Source organism: Neoarthrinium moseri (genome assembly GCF_022829205.1).
Source record: "Neoarthrinium moseri strain CBS 164.80 chromosome Unknown scaffold11_Wmoseri_CBS_16480, whole genome shotgun sequence".
NCBI lineage: Eukaryota > Fungi > Ascomycota > Sordariomycetes > Amphisphaeriales > Apiosporaceae > Neoarthrinium > Neoarthrinium moseri.
This window is the reverse complement of record NW_026055125.1, coordinates 260,381-278,452: the sequence shown is the minus strand read 5'-3', so window position 1 is coordinate 278,452 and position 18,072 is coordinate 260,381. Positions and strand designations below refer to the sequence as shown.

The window sequence follows — 18,072 nt, the reverse complement described above, 5'->3', positions numbered from 1 at the left end:
TCTGAGCTTTGCGAACCCGGAAAAACCCGTTCTAAGTTTTGAAAACCCTTTCTAAGTTACTAAGTTACCATCCTGAGCATTTCGGAACTCTCCGGGAACCTGACGAGCTCTCTCGAGAGGAGATGCTGAGGAGTGGATCTCCGGAAACCGACTCCACTTCCGGTACTGAGGCAATATACCACAACCCGCTCTCCCCGGAACGTGCGGAGAGACACCGGAGTCGCCTGGAGACGTGGTTGGCTACAGGAAGCGGTGTTTTCCCACACAACGCCGAACATCTCACTGATCTGGGACCTCACGACACTTCAAAACAACACACGCCCATCCAGAGAGATCGTGAACACGTTGGGGCCGCGGGAAGCTGCACTCCAGGAGCGGATGACGTATCGCCTCCTGCAGAGATAGTGGAGATCACGACTGCCCTGGAACACCTGACTATAGATTCGGAAAGAACAGCAATCATTGGGGGAAGGACTCAGGGAGAATCCAAAGGAAGTGGCTCTGGGAAGTGGATGCACCCAGAAACGAGCCTCTTGAACCCTTTGTCCTTCTTGGGAAATTCGTGGGTTGAGAGAGAGGAGTGCAGAGCCTCTCAGAGTCAAGAGGAGAGCTTTCTATTCTCGTTCCCTGATATTCAACATCCTGAAACTTCGTTCGCCACCTCCCAAGCTCGACCGGACAATTCAAGACACCTCCCAGAAGCCGTTCAAGGAGAGAGACCGAGTCTGCGGAACGCTGGTTCTCCTCGGAGTCCGATCCCGGTTCACAACCCTGAGTCATCGAAAGCACTTCCCGGGGGGCATTCTGAGACGGACAAGATGGAGATGCCCGATCTGGGAGCATGCGGCCGCTTCGACGGAAAGGAGTCCGCAGCACGGTGGTTGGCCAGACTGAAGTGGCAGTTCCGAAAGGCTGGACACGTCATGCCTCCCCCATCTGAATATATCCAGGTGGTGAACATGCAAGCGGAGGGAAGTGTTGCTACGTTCCTGGACAGCGACCCGACCCTGCAAGCCATCTTGCGACGAGCTGAGGAGGGAGGTGCACTGTCCCAGGATATTGAGGCACTGGACCAAGCTCTGAGAGACCGATTCCCAGCCCAACTTGTTGATGAGTCAACGGTACAACCCTCCGAGGAGTGGAAGTCGCTCACTCAGGAGAAGAATGAGGCACTAGCGGCATACTACAATAGAGCACAGAATCTCCTGAGACGAATGGGAGCCAGGGACGCTCCGAGAGACGTCACAGCATTCCAAGCAAACCCGCTTTCAGCCCTGGAGACATTCAGCCTGAAAACAGTCATTGACAAGTTCGTCCAGGGACTGGAAGATGCTCAGCTCAAACAGGAGGCGATCTCCAGGAGCCTTGGTACCACAGGAGCCTTGTGGCAGTGCTATGAGGGACTGAGGGAGTGCCAGCGAGTCATAGAGTCCAGAGAGGAGTTACAGAAACAGGCAGCCGACAAGATGCGATTACAGATGCTGGAAAGCATCGTCAAGGACAACACGGGATTGTCCGTGGACCAAGCGATCATGAAGGCATACCCGGGATGGCAATTCGCCTTTCAGGGAACTCCGGCAGGCCTCCCATCGAATCTGACTTCACTGGCGATGCATGCACAGAGTCCATGGATGATGACGTCCAGCGTCTCGGCCCTTCCCCCTCCACAGAGCACGGCCAGAGTCCGGGAGACTGGTCAGCCTCCGACGAATGCGACTGTCTCCCAGGGAGCGAACCAACTGTCCAGTCAGGATGCCCGACACGCCCAAACCCCAAACATCGCCCCTTTCCAGAACACCCCTCCTACCAGATCCAACGGGATGCCCGGACGAGGCGGCTTCCGAGGAGGTCTCCGAGGTGGGTATGGAGGCGCGTATACTGCAAGAGTTGGGAACAGTAACAGCAGAGTGCAGCTACCTCCAAGGAGCCAGTCGAAGAACCCATTCGTGAACGGATCGGAATCCATTGCGGGGAAACGCGTATGTTTCGGATGCGGGAAGGTTGGACACTTCCAGCCGGCTTGTGAGTCAGAGGAGAAACTCCTGCCTTGGGAGAGATCATACCTGAGAGCTTTGATATTCCCTGATGACCAGAAAGGAGTTGCTTTCTCTCAGACCGCGCAGCTGTACTATGACAACTTCCTGGTGGATATGGGGGTCATCCCAGCTGAGGAAGGCCACCCAGGCACAGATACCCCTTCTGTGGAAGCAGAGATCATCTCTCAGGGAGCGCTGGAAAGTGCAGTCCAGAGTTCCGCTGAGGTGAGAAGTTTGACAGTGAGCGAAGTTGCTGCAGAGGAGACGCAAATGAGCGAGGATCTGCAGGATGAGGTCCTGATGCTGAAGAGCTTGCTGTCATCGGCCACAGATCGCCGGTCTCGAAGCCCGGGAAGAGGAGATCGCCGTGGAAGAGATCGGGAATACCGAGAGAGACATTACCGCCGCCGGGAAGAGGGACGGACCATCCCTGTGGAGTCAATGCTGAACCCAGAGGAAAGGGAGAAGACCGCTACCAAGAAGAAGGCCCGAGCACCAAGGAGAGAGGGACCTCCAGCTCCAATGAGTGAAATCAAGGGCAGAGAGGGAATGGGTCCACTGAACTGGGAAAGGATCTTCCAGGATATAAAGGTGGAGTTCAGTCTGATGGATTTATTCCAAGCAAGCCCCGACTGTGCCAGGAACGCGAAGTACTACTCCACGAGAGTTAGCGAGAAGACCAGGAAGAAGGCGCAGAAGACCAGAGGTCTCCAGACGGTTATTGAGAGCAAGTCAGCCACCGCGATCCAACCAGTGAAGGCCTACCGCATGGATGTGGTGCTGAAGTTCCTGGGAACAAACGGAAAGACGGTGTCTCACGCTGTGGGAGAGAAGGCCACGCAGGCGGATCAGGGTTCCGACATCAATTTCGTCTCCTCGGACCTCGTCCAGAAAGCGGGAATCAAGCGCCGCCTGTTGAAGGACATTGGCATCGAACAATTGTTCATTATCACGTCCACGAGCCAGGCTAGCCCCGTTACTGAGTTCGTGGTTTTTAACGTGGGCGTCCAGGGAATCTGGCGCTCTGTATGGGCAATTGTCAGGCCAGAGATAAAAATCCCACAAATTCCTGGAGACACGAAACTGCTCCTGGGACTCCCGTGGTTGTGGGACGTCAACGGTGTATTCGATATCCGACAAAGCTCGCTTACCATAGGAGACGCTCAGGAGGGAGAACGAGTGGTCTCCCTGAAGGGACCCATCCTGAGTTGGGCTGCAGGGCACAAGCTGGCGTTGACCACCAAGCCCGGCTCTCCTGCCCTAGACCTGATGGCGGTGGCGTCGGACACCGAGTCAGCGACGGAGGATTCATCCGGGGACAGCGATACAGACTCAGAGAACTCAGAGGGAGAGTCGGGAAACTGAATCTCCCATCACGACCAGGGCACGTCGGAAAACTGCGTCCGTCTGAACATTCCTATCCATTCTTGGAAGACCCTCCCTGTCTGGAGGACTCATTGGGGAAGATTGCGGACATGGACACTTCGGTCTACTCGGTACAGTACTGGAGTCATGCACACGCTCCCAGAATCACAGCAACAGCCGTTAACAAGATGCTATACCGGGGCTTGATGAGCTACAGTACAACTATTGCCCCAGAAGAGGTTCCCCAGGGAACTTTGTTGGTCCCTGAGAAAGCTGAACAGATGCAACAAGCACAGGAGAGGCATCCATTTGAAAGAGCTGCGTTCCCTACATCCAGGAGGGTTGTCAGGAGAGAAATATCAACTTACACCAGTGTTCCGAGAGAGACTGTCGATGAATTTTGGAAGAATGCCAAAGTGAACCTCGGACCATTGGTCCCGGAGGACTTAAAAGACGAAATCAAGAGGGTGTGCTTCACTTATAAAGACTTGTTTGCAACGAAACTGGAAGATATCCCTCCGACGGACCTGTACGTTCATCGAGTGAGGATGCGCGATGACGCAAAACCCTTCCAGTCAAAACGGAAATCATGGACTACTCCACAGAAGTATTGGCTAGACAAATTACTCCAGGAGGGAATTGACGCGGGTATGTACGAGTCTACGATGGCCGCAAATGGGAAGCTCTCAGACTGGAGCAGCCAGCCAGTGTTGGTGGCCAAGGACAGAGACGCGGAACATCCAGATCCATGGGAGGAGCCACGACTGACGTTCAACTTCCGAAAGATTGAAGAAGAAATGCCTGGAACGTTTATTCCGCTTCTGGCCGACATACACAAGGACCTGTCAGATCCCAGGATTGGTTCCTATTCGTCCTTCGACCTAAAGCACGGATACTGGTGTATCCCGATCCACCCTCTAGACAGACACTACTTCGCATTCGATGTAGAAGGGTTTCCCCAGATGCAACCCACACGAATGCCACAAGGGAGCAGGACTTCGCCTTATTCTTTCAAGGAACTGATGGACACCGTAACCGGATCGATTCCTGCACCATTCCCAGAACCATCCTTGACAGCTCGGACGAACCCCCACGATCTACGGAAGCTCCTCAAGTACATGGATGACATCTTCGTAATGCATGTTGACTTCCGGGAGCAATGGTCGTTCATCCGTGACGAACTCTTCCCACGGCTTGCATGGGCAGGCTTACGATTATCCCTGAAGAAGATGTTCCTAGGATACGATGAAGTACTGGCGGTGGGGGTGACCCACAAGATCGGAGGAAGGATTGCTGTAAAGAAGGTCAGGAGCGAAAAGCTGAGGGAATGGCCGGTCCCGACTGACCAGACGGGAGTTCGAGCCTTCCTCGGAGCGATTGGACCCACGCGCCGATGGATCAAGAATTTCTCAGAGATCGGAAGACCGTTGGCCCGATTGACCGGAAATGTGTCGTTCTCTTGGGGAGCGGCAGAGGCAACGTCATTTTCCATCCTCAAGGAGAAAGCAGCAGATACGGTGGACATGCACGGTCACGACGGAGAGCTTCCGGTCAAGGCCTACTCAGACGCATCAGGATACGGGGCAGGTTTCCTGGTGACGCAGATTCAACGCGACGTCCCAAAGCCAATCCTGTACGACAGTTTCCTGTTCACGAAGACTCAGAGAAACTACGGAACGTACAAGAGGGAGCTCTGTGCCATCGTGGAGTTCGTGAGACGGCATGTCACATACTTCCAGGCAACAGCACAATCAATTATATACACAGACCACAAGCCCTTGACATTTTTCATTGATTCCCCGAACGTGGAGGGAATATATGCACGCTGGGCTGGCGAATTACAGGTGGTAAATGTGCGGCTGGAGTATGTCTCCGGGGAGAAGAACAGAGTCGCAGATGCACTGTCGAGGACCATCTTCGCGAGTGAAGACTGTCAGGAGGAACCCAAACTGACCGAGATGGGATGCGTTTCGCCGGAAGGGGAGTGGGTCTGGAAGGATGGCCCAGGAGGGTACGAGCGTCTCCTGAAGGCAATGGAGAAACCAGTACATCCACAGGAAGGGATGTCGGCAGAAGCGAAATTCATGTCAATCTGGAGATGGAGTGATGACGTCTCTGAGGAACAGAATTGGAGGGCATTGCGGGGGCACCACGACCTCCAGGGAATGTTCCTTTCAACAGCCATGACACAACCAGAGGTAGATCCGGAGAACGGATCCTCCACAGAGAGGTATGAAAGGGAGCCATGGTATCACGACGTGTACCAGTACCTGAAAGATGGTCGACTTCCACGCTGGGACAGGATTCGGAACCAATGCATTCGTGACCGTGCGAAGGCCTTCCGCCTCTCAGGAAACCGACTGGAACACCACCGAGGGGGTATCTGGAGGACATGCATTTGTCGGAAAGACGTGGCTGCAGTATTGAGGAAGGCTCATGACCAGGGGGGACACTTCTCTCCGTCCATCACTTTACAGAGACTGAACCAGGTCGTGTACTGGCCATCCATGGCATCCGACATGAAGGAGCACTACTTGGGATGTGTGGAATGTGGATGGTTTGGTCCAGCCAAGCCGGGAGCTCCCCCACAACCAATCTCGGTCTGGGAACCAAATCAGGTGCTCGCAATGGATTTCGTGGGACCGTTCCCAGAGGCCCAAGGATACAAGTATGCGTGTGTGATCGTGTGTTACTTCTCAAGATACTCCTGGGGCTTTCCTACAATAAGTCAGGGAACTGAAGAAGCCAGGGAGGCATTCAGGAGGTGGAGAGAAAGCACCGGAACCATCCCAGTGGTGGTGTACGTCGATCCGGGGAGTGCATTCGTATCCGAAGAATTTCACCAAGACATGAGAAGGCAAAAGGTGGAAGTCATTAATGCTCCTGCAAAGGCTCACAAAGCCGTCGGACTGGTGGAAGTGACCAACAGGATCTTCCAATCCATCCTCAACAAGACTCTGGGAGGGAATGGAGAAGATCGGGAATGGCCATCCAAGCTGCCGGAGGTGTTCCGAGAGATGAACTCTCGACAAATGAGAACCATGGGATGGAGTCCGTTTGAGATCATGCATGGATATCTCCCACGAGGCGCTCTGGAGGCCGCATTTCCTCCAAACAGCCATGTGGAGGTGAGGAGAGCAGCTGAAATGATGGAGCTCCCAGAGAAGGAGGACCTGGAGCAGGCGATCCTGAACCACATGGCACGAGTACAGTACTGCAGGGAGACGGTTTTCACGGAGAGAGAAGCAGAGCGGATCATTCGGAAACATAGACACGATGTCCGTCGCCCAGCTATCGCACCAGGAGACCTTGTATTTACTTTCCAGGAGGGTAAGCCTCCGAAGATGGTGGCGAAATGGAGAGGACCATTCCGGGTCAAGGAACGCGTCGGAAGAGCATCATTCAAACTGGAGAACTTGGACGGCACCGGAATGCGACACTCCCGATATGATTACCATGAGGATAGCTTGAAGCTTTTCGTTCCCCGGAAGGGCTACTTGAGACAGCCCGATGACCTGGTTCTGCCTCTGAACCAAAATCTGAGAAGGCCAAGGAAACGCCGGACCAGGCGCTGAGGGCAGCGCTTTCGGGGAGAGATCGGGGCCGGAACGTTAAGTAGAAGAGAAAAGGACAAACATGACTACAAGAAGGAAAAAGGAGAATTACTAGGTTGGTGAGATTGTCATGGAAAGAAATACTGAGATTGTGGTGGAAGAAAACCGGATGGTTGCCCCGTGGGTGGATTGTACAGGAGGAGGCTGAGAGACGTGTTTGTTTTCTGGGGACACATCAAAACAAAAAAAATTTTTCTGTTTGCAAAATATACATACGCACTCCACCACCTTGCCCCGAGACGACTCCTCCAGGAGAAAACACCGGCATCGAGACACACCGAGACCAGACATCACCCACACGTGTGAAGATGGCCCAGAAACGTGCTGGAAAGATGGGAGTGGCCCAACCATCTCCAAGGAGAAAGGACGAGACGTTGGTACCGTTCCCAAACCGCGCATTTTGGTTTGGGGGGGATGCAGAAAGGGCTACGACCCAGAAGGAGAGAAAAGCGCTGATTCAGTATCATATTGAACACAGCACTGTAACGGTCACCAGAGCGGATGGAACGACACGCCCGGCGTTACCTTTCCCTGAGACGTTTGCTGGGTTCTGCACACAGACGGGAAGCAGCAAGGTCAGAGGCTACTATGACGAAGATGGAACGATTGTTGGTGGCGCCACGGAGCCACGAACGTATTGGAGGAAGCTCATTTCATACTTCCCTCCTGGAAGACATACCAGCCTGAGAGCAGTCCTGAAGCACTTGGCCGAGATACAGCCACACCAACAGCCTGCGAACTCAGCCCTGTACACAAGCGTGAAGATGAAGCTGGAGACAGTCCTGAAGGATGCAAGTTTCCGTGGATGGAAGGAGGATGGCCCGAAGATCTACAACTGGCCCACTGTGGAGGAGCTGGAGGCACTCCGAATCTACGGAGATGCAAGCCGAGGCTTTGGCGTTCTTCCGGAGAAGATCTTCGACCTTCTGAGAGACACAGCTCTGGTCTTTCTGCTGATTCCTCCAGACCAGAGAGTGATCCCCACGTTCTGGAAACGACAGGCAGATTATCTGGGCTTACAGTACAAGGACGCGGTTCCAGATCTTACGATTCCCCAGAAGACGCAGCAACCACAACCCTCCCAGAAGCCACCTCCCAGCATTCCCCAGAAGGAGGATGCGCCTGCCACAGCCGCACTGACGGATCGCCTCGCGGCGATGGAGCGTGACCTCATGCGCCTCGGAAACCGCATTGGCACCACGGAGTCAGGACAGGAGAGGGAACAAGCCTCGAGCGCGGCTGTCCAGAAGATGAAAACGCAACTGGATGCTCTTCAACCACTGACACCAAAGGTCGAGAAAATGGAGAGGGACCTTGAATCCATGAAGCTGAAGGTGGACCTGATGTGGGAGGCATTCCAGGAGGACTCGCTGAGGAGGGGACTGGATACCCTCGTCCGAGAAGTTCTGGCTGAACACACAGCCAGACTGGAAGGCATCTGCACAGCCATTGGGAACTTCGAGCCAGTCTTCGACATGGACCGTGGGGAGACGATATCTATGGTGTTGGGAAGGACACTGATGATCCAGAACTTCCTGAGAAAATCGTTGCCTCGGGACTTGGTCTGGGAACCGTCACAGACAGACCATCAAGTATACCAGGAGGCTGGAGGCAACCTCGAGCCCCACCGCATGGCGAGACTCATCAAGGAAGAACGGGAGATCAAAGGTGTCACTCGGGAAAGAATGACCGTCTCACAAGCACCAATGTCTCCTTTCGGAGCGGCGGAACCATCAGATCACCCAGGACTGACGGGACAAGGAAGCGCTCCCGCACAGAATCAGCAGGAGGAAGAAATCGGTCGGAAGGGGAAGTCAGTCCGATTTGCAGAAGAGCCCAGGCAGGAGGGGGCTCACCAGAGTCATGGGGCGCATGATGAGGACTGGGAGGCACCAGCACTCCAACGGGCTCATCTGGAGGAGGGAAAGGCGAATCCCTCACCAAAGGCGGCTGTTGGATCGCAAGCGAAAACTGGAGGTTGGACTATCCCTCCTCCCGTCATGGAAACAGTTGTCCCACCCTACAAGATGGCGCGAAGCTGGGCTCCGGGAGGGGCTCTGGAGACAGCTTTCGGCATTTATGACCCTGGAGCGGACAGAATGGTGCCGGCACGCCAGAACACGGAGCTCCGCGAAGTATTTGAAAAGCCACACACGCAGTCCGAGGCTGAACCGCCGACCAGGAAGGGGGGAAAATCCAGTTCGACCGTTGAACCCAGACTCCGTGATGTTCCTAAGTCCTCGGGAAAACCGAAAGGAAAGCTGACACGTGCTGGGAAGGTGGGGGACCCGACGGGAAGACAGAACTTGGAGGAGAATCTGCGTCAGGACACGTCCACTGCTGAAGTTGTCCCTCCGGTGGAAGATTCCTCATCCTCAGAACAGTCTTCCCAGGATGCCTCGAGTATACCAGGGGAGGTCATTTCGATCGAGTCCTCAAGTGAAGATGAACAGGGTATCCTCGGGGGAGAACCAGCTGTGCCGGCAAACAACAACCAGGCTCCCAGAGAAGATGAGGAGGGACTCTTCTATGAGGTCGGACCGAAGCAGACGGAAACCATGGAGCCTACAAAGGCCCAGGATGAGAGTTCTGGAAAGCCAGCCGGAACCGGCCCCACGGACCAACAGGACCCGGGAAGAAAATCCTCGGGGGAGGACCCCAGCGATGGGAAGGACCAACCACTCAGATCGGAGGCTGGGGGAGTAGGTTCTTTTATGGCACATTCTCGCCGGGTGAGCTCATCTGGAAGACGTCGCCAACGGGAAAAACAGACCTCGCAGAAGCGCTCGCGACCGGAGACTTCTGAGATCGCAAGAGCGGGCGGAAGAGAGAGAGCTGCAAGCGAGGAAGCGTCTTCCGAGGAGCAGGGATTTGAGCTGATAGACAGAGAAGCTGTCGAGGAGAGGCCAGATGACCCTCCCAAGAGAACAGCAGAGTCGGAAGGAGAGGGATTCGCGACTGTGGACGCGACCACTGGTGAGGGGGTCTCTCAGAAACGCAAGAACCCGATCCCCGGGAAGGAGCATAACACCAGATCAGCCAAGAGACCCAAGACAGGAGCCGAACAGCCCGCCCCGATCAAAGAAAAGGCAGCACCAGAGACGCCTAGCGTCAAACCCCGCGCAAAGAGGGGAGCCAAACCTCGAGGTTCGAGGAGCTGATTCGGTGGGAAGACCGCCGCATCCAGGGAACCATCCCCATCGACTTCTGGGGAAATTGAGCCCAAACTTTTCTTCACCTTCTTTTCCTCTTTCACACAAGGCTTCTGGGAAGCGTCCATACAGTCTCGGGAAGACTTTTTTTTTTTCACTTCTTCAAAACCAATAGGGACGTGTAGGGTATTATGGGGCGTTGAACATTTGATTATAAGACACGACAGGGGAACCACCCTTCCAGGGAGGAAGGTCGGGGCGACCTTTGTTGGTCCCTGAGAAGATGGACTCCTGGGCGTGCACCTAGTGCACTTGGTGTACTTTAATTTCCTTCCCCACTCCTGGGAAGCTAGATAGACTCTTAGGAGTACATGCATCAAATTCCTCTACTAAGTTCCGCTTCCAAGGCTTTTCTCCAGCTTGACCAGGGCCACCAACCCCGGCCGACTGGATTGGATCGAACCCAGCGCCAGCCTAACTTTGGGTGCCTAGCCGCACCGGATCGAACTGGGCCTACTGGGCCTGATGGGCCACTAACTAACCTACCGGAGCAAGAAGTTTAACTTGCTGGGAATCCGTTCCTAGGTACCAAGGCAGGCAGGGTTGGGTCTCGAGAGTCGAGGGACGGCATTCGCTCGCCCTACTCGCTCCCACCCAACACCCATCCAACCCGTCCATCCCTTCCAACGCTCTCGCGGCGACCGAGAGCGAACGAGCAGCCAGAACGGGACAGCGGTACTGCTGTGGTGCAGGCTCTTAGTCGTGACATCCGCCTTCGACATCTCAACAACCAGACAAGACTCCACCCCACGCCAGCCACGAACCCCTCGTCGTCGGCGTCGTCTTCTTCCCCAAGGCTCGTCGGCTCCGTATCGCACGGCGGCCCCCAATAATAGGCTCCCTGGGATCGCAACTGGGGTCCTGGTCCTGCTGCTGCTCTTGCCCTGCCTAAAGGAGCACTAACTCGAGGCCCGTCTCCAGTCGTCTCTCGTCTGTGCCCTTTCTTCACTTTTAGTTCCTCGACTAAGCCCACTTGTTCGCCGGTGGCTTCACCCGCCCGGACCAGATCCTATCTGCCCACCTCTTCCCTCTACTGTCGCTCTGTTCACGACGGCACGCTCAGCTGCCCATCTCCGTGGAAGAAGTGTCGCATTGCGCCGTCCGACTCATCGACGCAGTCTCTGCGACCAACCGGCACCACATCCCCTCCCAAACCCTCACTGCCTCCCCGACCCGCCCAAGCGCACTCGCCGACCACCTGGGCTGAGCGTCGTCGTGCTTGTGCCCTTGCCCTCCCCCAACGCAGATGGGGAGGTGAACCCCCGACCTGCAACTCTCTATATACATCGCACAACTCCCGCCAACCCGTCTTCGTTACCCTCGACCCCGGCCCGCAACCGCTTCCAACTCCCCCCCAAGCTTGGATCTCGCAGGACGGCTTGCTGGTCAAGTTTGTTCAAAGGCGGCGTTGGTACGCCTGGGCTGTCATACCGTGACACGGCTTCAGCTTCACTTCGGCGACAGCACCAGGTAAATCTATAACCCCCCCCCCCCCCCCCCCCCCCCCCCCCCCCCCCCCCCCTCCTCCCGGGTAGGCCAGCGTGACCACCAAACGATGACCTCAGTCATGTCCACCAGCTCATCACCGGCCACTTCGCCTCCAGCAGTCTCGTCGCCTTCATCCTCGGCGAACCCCAATCACCCCGCGCTTCCTCCGCTGATAACGTCGCCGCCTGCCCGGCGCACCAACCTACCGCGCCCAATGTCGCACGCTTCCAAGAACCGCCTGTCGCAATACTCGACGGGCTCCGTCCCCTCCCGGTCACGACCGCCCTCTTACCTCTTTCCCATCTTCCATTCTAGCCTCACTTACACGATTGTGCGCGACTTTGCATACCCGCCTGTCCACCCTATGCACTATGGCCCGCCGCCCGAGGGTTCAAGGCCACCTTCTGGCATGACCACGCCGGCAAGCGAGTCGCGACGACTGTCGGATCCTTCCGCATCTTGGGAGAGCAAGTTGGGCTGGGATTGGACCTCTGATGGTGGCTTGGGGAAGGGAGGAGAGTTGGCGCCCATCCACTTCGGCGATGGTCCGCCCTGGAGCGAGGACGAAGACTTGCAGAGCCCGGTCGTCAGCTCGCGGCACAAGAAACACAAATCATCATCCGCTGCTCTAGGCCACAGCAAAGGACGGGCCTCGCAGGACGCGCACCGGGGTCAGGATGTCGGCCATGGCGGAGCCTCGATACTGAACCCCGAAAACTATGATACCGATAGGGGCTACTATGTCAGTACAAGCGGGGATGGGAGCGAGCGGTACTATATCAACCAGGGTGGCGAGGCGAACGGCCCCGGAGGGGATATCGTCACATATCCACCCGGCGAGGCGCGGCATTCCGTGCAAGGCGCCTACTCCGGAGCCGACCGAGCGAAGAGGCACTATGGAGGGCGCGATGCTGGATACGAGTCGGAGCACTCGAGCCCAGCCTCTTCTCCGAGCTTCAACGCTTACGATGAGTCTCGCTATTCGAAGGACTACCAGTTTACCATTACTTCGCCAGACGAGGAGATGCACGGCAAGGCGGTAGCCCTGTTTGATTTTCAGAGGGAGAACGAGAACGAGCTGCCACTGGTTGAGGGCCAGATCATATGGGTATCCTATAGGCATGGGCAAGGGTGGCTTGTTGCCGAGGACCCAAAAACACAAGAAAGCGGGCTCGTGCCCGAGGAGTATGTCCGCCTGTTACGGGACATTGAAGGCGGTATGAACAGTCTCACGGGTCAACTCGAGGGCCCGGGGACTCCGAACGATGTTGGCACTCCCACCCAAGCCGACCACGGCCCGCAATTTGGCCACACGCCTACCCCCAGCACGGGCAGCGGCAACTCCAATGGCTACCACCAACCCGTAGTGTCTACCTTCTCCACATCGAGCAAGGACCTCAACCCGTATCCACAGCATCTACTGGGATCTCAGGCTGGACAGCCTCCTCCGCAGGTCGTTCACTACCATGGCCAACGTGGCGGAAGCCAGGCTAACACTCCCACTGTGCAGTCATCCTTCGAACCGGGATTCGGACGTCGAGGTAGTCGAGGAAGTCAAGACATCCCCAGGCGGAGCGACTCGACTTCGGCGAAGGGGCCGGGCCTAGAGACGCTGCCCGACAAGCGACTTCAGTCGCCGGTGGAAGAATCGGACTCGGATGGGAGCGATGAGGCTGAACAGGCACCGAAGCCATGAACTCCGGCACACGGAAGTATGAAAAGGACAAAGTGCCGCGCTGTTCGCTTAATGGTGCGGGCAGTATCCGATGAACACCGCACAGAGGAGTCGGCGCTTCATCTACGTGGCATAGGTGGTATAGCACTTCGCCATCTAGAAGAGTAAGGTACATAGCGCCGAAAGGTGGGCATGCTGGATGCACAACCATGCGTCAGGTGCAGCCAACTCTAGCTTAGCTACCCAAGCGAAGTTACATTGAAGGCGCGCGGGAGGAGTGCCGCCGGCTGGGTAGTTGAAGTCAAGATTGTAAGATTGCAGGATGATTGAACAAGCATAGCGATATGGATTATGGGGAAGAAGGCATAGTGCGATCTACGGCGTCATGGGGATAGCATCATCCAGGAGCCACGACGAATCTATGTATGTGGAATGAACAGAAGCTCAAAGAAGCCAAGCACGTTGAGAAACACGAGAGCCCTCGTTTCTCTTGAAAGCCTCCATTCCTGTGCAACAGTCGCGACTTTGACTACGTGCCCAGAAGGTGTCGAAAGAACGAGCCATGAACAAGACTTCTGATTGAACATCGAATCTGAATAAATAGCGGTGAAGAAAGCGCTCGATGCCGTGCCTGGGGAAATGACTTCATATTATGTTGCGTGATTTCAGGGTTGCCAGCACCCGTTCACGCCTCTTGTCCCGTGTTAGGTGTGGTCGTGCTCTGTCCATCTAGCATCACCTCTCCTATTGCTCAACCCCGCGAGTGTATCTCGAGACGACGCGCAAACTCAGAATATAACCCCCCCTCACTCATGACTAGTACCGCAATACCACCTGATGTCAGAAATAGGAGACAGGCTTGTAGAGCATTCAACTTGCGCAGGATTGTCTGCGCTGGAAAATGAGAAAGCAGGAAATACGACCCGCACTATGCTGGGTTTCCTAGGTCAATAGCTATTGGCAGTTTCCGATCTATTCGGCCTCGGTTTTTTGATGCTGTACTATGCCTGACTTCAGAAGCCCCTAGGTTTTCTGCAAGGCCGTTGCTTCTCCACGTGGCCCGGCATCTTGTGTACCATCAGGCATGGCGCTGACCTTTACTCTGTTTTGAAACGTCGAAGAACTCAGCCCGTTCGCGAGTAGCAACTTCATGGTTTTAGTGCTCGAGGGAAACGTAGCCACATTCTCTTTTCCTCTAATAAGTAGCATAAATCATTGCCTGGAATCCACTTTGCAATCCTACTCTTAGCCAGTTTGAAATCAAGTCACCCAGAGAATGTAAGTTGGTCATTGGCGCTTCCAATAGGTTGTTTCGTGGAGCGCTTTCACTGAAATGGGCACTTCTTAGCAACCAAGGTACTGCCATAACTTGTTTTTGCCCGTTCTGGTACCGGCGCAAGGGTACACCATTGCTTCCATGTGGACAATGGATGCAACACTACCAGCCTTTACATCTCCCATCGCTGGGCTGCACAGGAGTACCGCAGCAACTGCCTTGAGTGCAAGCACGTGTCGGGATCGAGCAGTGACAAAAGGTTGAATTTGCTCCTAACATCTCCACTCCACTCCAGAGCCACGGTCAAGACGTTGGACCATTGAGCCGGCGGCACTTGGGATAGAGGGTTGGAACTTGGTGTGCTGATGGGATTTGAGTACCGTTCTTCACGGTCAGAGGCCCTCTCTCCTCAGCACCAAGCAACCCACGGTGTATATTTTCGGTCGACTACGCCTCGAATTACATTTCTCGCCACACCATGTGATATTTATTAGGTCGACGCCCGGAAAAGCTTGTCTGCGCATCTACACACGAGGAATTTCAAGGGGCAACTCACTCAACTTCCGTGCAGCATATCTATCAAGTTGTGGGGCTCTCTTCATGGAAAGTTGCCTAGGTATGCAGGAACGGTCGGTTGAGGAAGTTTCTTCAGAGAAGTAGTAAGGCCTCTATTCAGGTCAATTGAATTCGAGAAACGCTCCCAGCTGTCTGCAAAATAGCTTGTTGTCATCGTCAAGCTGCTTGGTCGTGAAACGTGGAATTCGCAGGGGCAATAATGCAAGCTCCACTGCGAGGCACGTGAGCTCAGGACACCCGAACAGGGATGGGTGCGGCTCAAGTAAAGTGCTGGGAATGGTTATATGACCTGGCTGCGGCCGGGATCGTTTTTCGAGCTACAGCCAACTGATAAGGAAGACGTGCCAGCGCGGATGGCAACTCGTGATCGGAGGCCGCTTAGGAGTCGCGGCGGTATGCACATGTAGTCTGGCTTTGCACGGGCGCATAACCCACGGAAAGCACTAGTTGCTGTTATGCGACAGCACAGATTCGCTGTGTGAGGCTCAAACGCTTGATACAGTATGTCGGATATGCAGGAGATGGGATGGCGTCATGCTCGTTCGAGCAAGTCGGATCTGCCATGGGCGATTCTCGTCAACTTGCACAAAGACCCTCGATGCTCATCCATCAACTGGAAGTTCTCAACTTGCCAAACATTGATGGTTGCTGGGCGTGAGAGACCCTTGCGTCTATACCTTACATGTGAGGCATCCGCCTTTCGATCTAAAATATCGAATAAATCCCCGGCTATTGGGCGGTGGAGATATCGACGATCGCAAAGGCTAGACCACGGTCCACAGCAAATCCCATTTAGACAGGTCCGCACTGCCAGGAGTTGCTCGGGCGCTGGAGAGACCGTAGCTGAAGATGCATGAGTGAATCTATCGTCACCGGACTCACCAGCCTCGGGCAGGCGCTTACGTGCGGCGACGATGCCCGATTGCTATACCGCGGATTGCATCAGAGATCTAGCTAGTTCATCACCGTGGAAGTTCGAGACAAGGACCCGCGAAATGGCTGTCGAAGAGAAGCGTGGGCTGGGCAGGGATGTCGAGAATTAGCGTTAATGGGAGATGGGAGTTCATGCGGGTGGCGCTCTGCTATTGGCCAGCTCGGGGGAACGTCTGCGCGTCCCAGGGGTTTGCCGCAACGTAGGCGCAGGGAGGGCGGGAGTATGGGGCTTCTGATTTTGACTGTCGTCGGCTATACCATAGTACCTCGAAGTGTCATGGCATGTACACACTTGGTAGGTACCTGGAAGGACGTAATCTAAGTATGCTGGGGCTATCTGATGCGGAATCTCTTGCTCATAGGGCACCGCACATATACCATGTGGTCGTGTGTCGTGTGATATCAGCTCTACCACAAAAACCTGGACTCGCAATTGGGCTGGTTTGCGCTCGGGGTAGCGCGCGACAAAAAAAAAGGAGATGGTGCACATAGCACGAAGGGCCAATGATGGACCAACGTCGACGCTCTTGGACCATCAAAGGTCTCAGTAGTGGAAGCGCCAGTAATGAGTGAAGACACTGGGGCCAGGAAACAAGAAAAAAGAGCCTACCCTTATTTGCCAGGCTCTGTCGAGTCGCAGTTGTGCAGGTCCTGGGCGGCCCGAATGTCGAGTCAGTACTACATAGTATGGTATGGGGACCCCACGCATCGCGATACTCCAGGTTCTGCTTCAGGGTTGGGCGATCTTTGTCATTGTCCTTGCCTTCGACAAGTCTTTGTCAGCGGAAAAGCAGACATCCATCTGACAGCGGAGCGAGATCTGGTTCTGCGTGGTGATGATAATTGCTGCTGCTGCTGCCGCCGCCGTCCGAAGTCTGTACAGTGCAGAGTGTGTGTGAAGATCTGTAGCTTGTTCAAGGCCACGGACAAGCACGCCAACGCGACCGAACAACCAGCCCAAGGCCAAGTGTGGGTAATAAAGTGGACAACAGCAGTGAAGCCGGCCGTGAGATAATCTTAAAGCACAGCCTACAGCCGCAATCTCCAAGCGACCAACGGGCAGGCCAGGGCCAAAGGGCCCTCGAGGGCCGCTGACGCTGACGGCGGGAAGGCCCAAAGGTTCGAAGGGGGGCGCTCCTGGGGCTTCTAGACAATTTCGGTGCCTCTGGCGCATGGGCGAATGAAGATTCGGCGGTGCTAGGCGGCCCACCCCCTTTCCGCTTTGGAGCAGCGGGCCCTTGGCCCTTTGGCAACTTGGGGCGCCACCCCCCGGCTGTTCCTCTTGACGGGTTTCAAGGGTGGTCGTGCTCCTGAATGAGGAATCGTGGCAGAGGAACCTTGGAAGCGTTCCTGGGCCGGATGGATTTCGACCTTCTCCCGTGGCCAGCAGGAACATCCGCCTGGTTTAATCCTGAGACTCAACTCTTGCTGGACTGGACTTTGGACTTCGGCTTCTGATCCTCCCACGTCTCTGTCCTGCCGCCTCCTCCCCTCTTTAATCCATTCTGTTTCCCTGCGAACGCAACCCGCGCAGGCACCCTGTGCCGCATATGCTGTAGAGCCTTTTACTTTTACTCTTTGGGACGTAATTTGTGGAGGATTGAGACCTTTGGGCGACCGACACTTGGCTCGTTAATATTTTTGTTGCATTGCTCGTGGCCGCTGTATCGCACCGTACACCAACCACCCCCACGACCGCGACTCATTGCTCCGGGCTGGCACTACACCACATAACTGCACCGCACCGCACCGCACAGCATCAACTCAATCTGAGCCAACCCGTCGGGCGCCTGCTTGAGCCGCGACATACCCCACGGCCTCTTGCCGTCCTACACGTGCGTGACCGCGTCCGCGCAAACTCAATTCGATAGACCCTTTCCCCACGAGCCGTCGACGC

At 55.4% G+C, this 18,072-nt stretch overlaps 4 protein-coding genes across 4 annotated transcripts; all 4 read left to right on the top strand.

Annotated features, from left to right (window-relative positions):
• Positions 1 to 122: 122 nt before the first annotated feature.
• On the top strand, positions 123 to 3,401 carry JN550_004212 (uncharacterized protein; the record flags this gene model as incomplete). The annotated part of the gene is made up of 1 exon (XM_049315703.1): positions 123 to 3,401. One exon carries the CDS (start codon positions 123 to 125, stop codon positions 3,399 to 3,401), a length of 3,279 nt encoding a protein of 1,092 aa, XP_049173750.1.
• A 110-nt stretch (positions 3,402 to 3,511) lies between these two features.
• JN550_004211 (uncharacterized protein) lies at positions 3,512 to 6,976 on the top strand (the record flags this gene model as incomplete). Its single annotated transcript, XM_049315702.1, has 1 exon — positions 3,512 to 6,976. One exon carries the CDS (start codon positions 3,512 to 3,514, stop codon positions 6,974 to 6,976), a length of 3,465 nt encoding a protein of 1,154 aa, XP_049173749.1.
• Positions 6,977 to 7,323: 347 nt separating this feature from the next.
• Positions 7,324 to 10,176, top strand: JN550_004210 (uncharacterized protein; the record flags this gene model as incomplete). The annotated part of the gene is made up of 1 exon (XM_049315701.1): positions 7,324 to 10,176. The coding sequence occupies one exon, from the start codon at positions 7,324 to 7,326 to the stop codon at positions 10,174 to 10,176; it is 2,853 nt and encodes a 950-aa protein (XP_049173748.1).
• Positions 10,177 to 11,794: 1,618 nt separating this feature from the next.
• JN550_004209 (uncharacterized protein) lies at positions 11,795 to 13,411 on the top strand (the record flags this gene model as incomplete). Its single annotated transcript, XM_049315699.1, has 1 exon — positions 11,795 to 13,411. The coding sequence occupies one exon, from the start codon at positions 11,795 to 11,797 to the stop codon at positions 13,409 to 13,411; it is 1,617 nt and encodes a 538-aa protein (XP_049173747.1).
• Between the last annotated feature and the right edge of the window lie 4,661 nt (positions 13,412 to 18,072).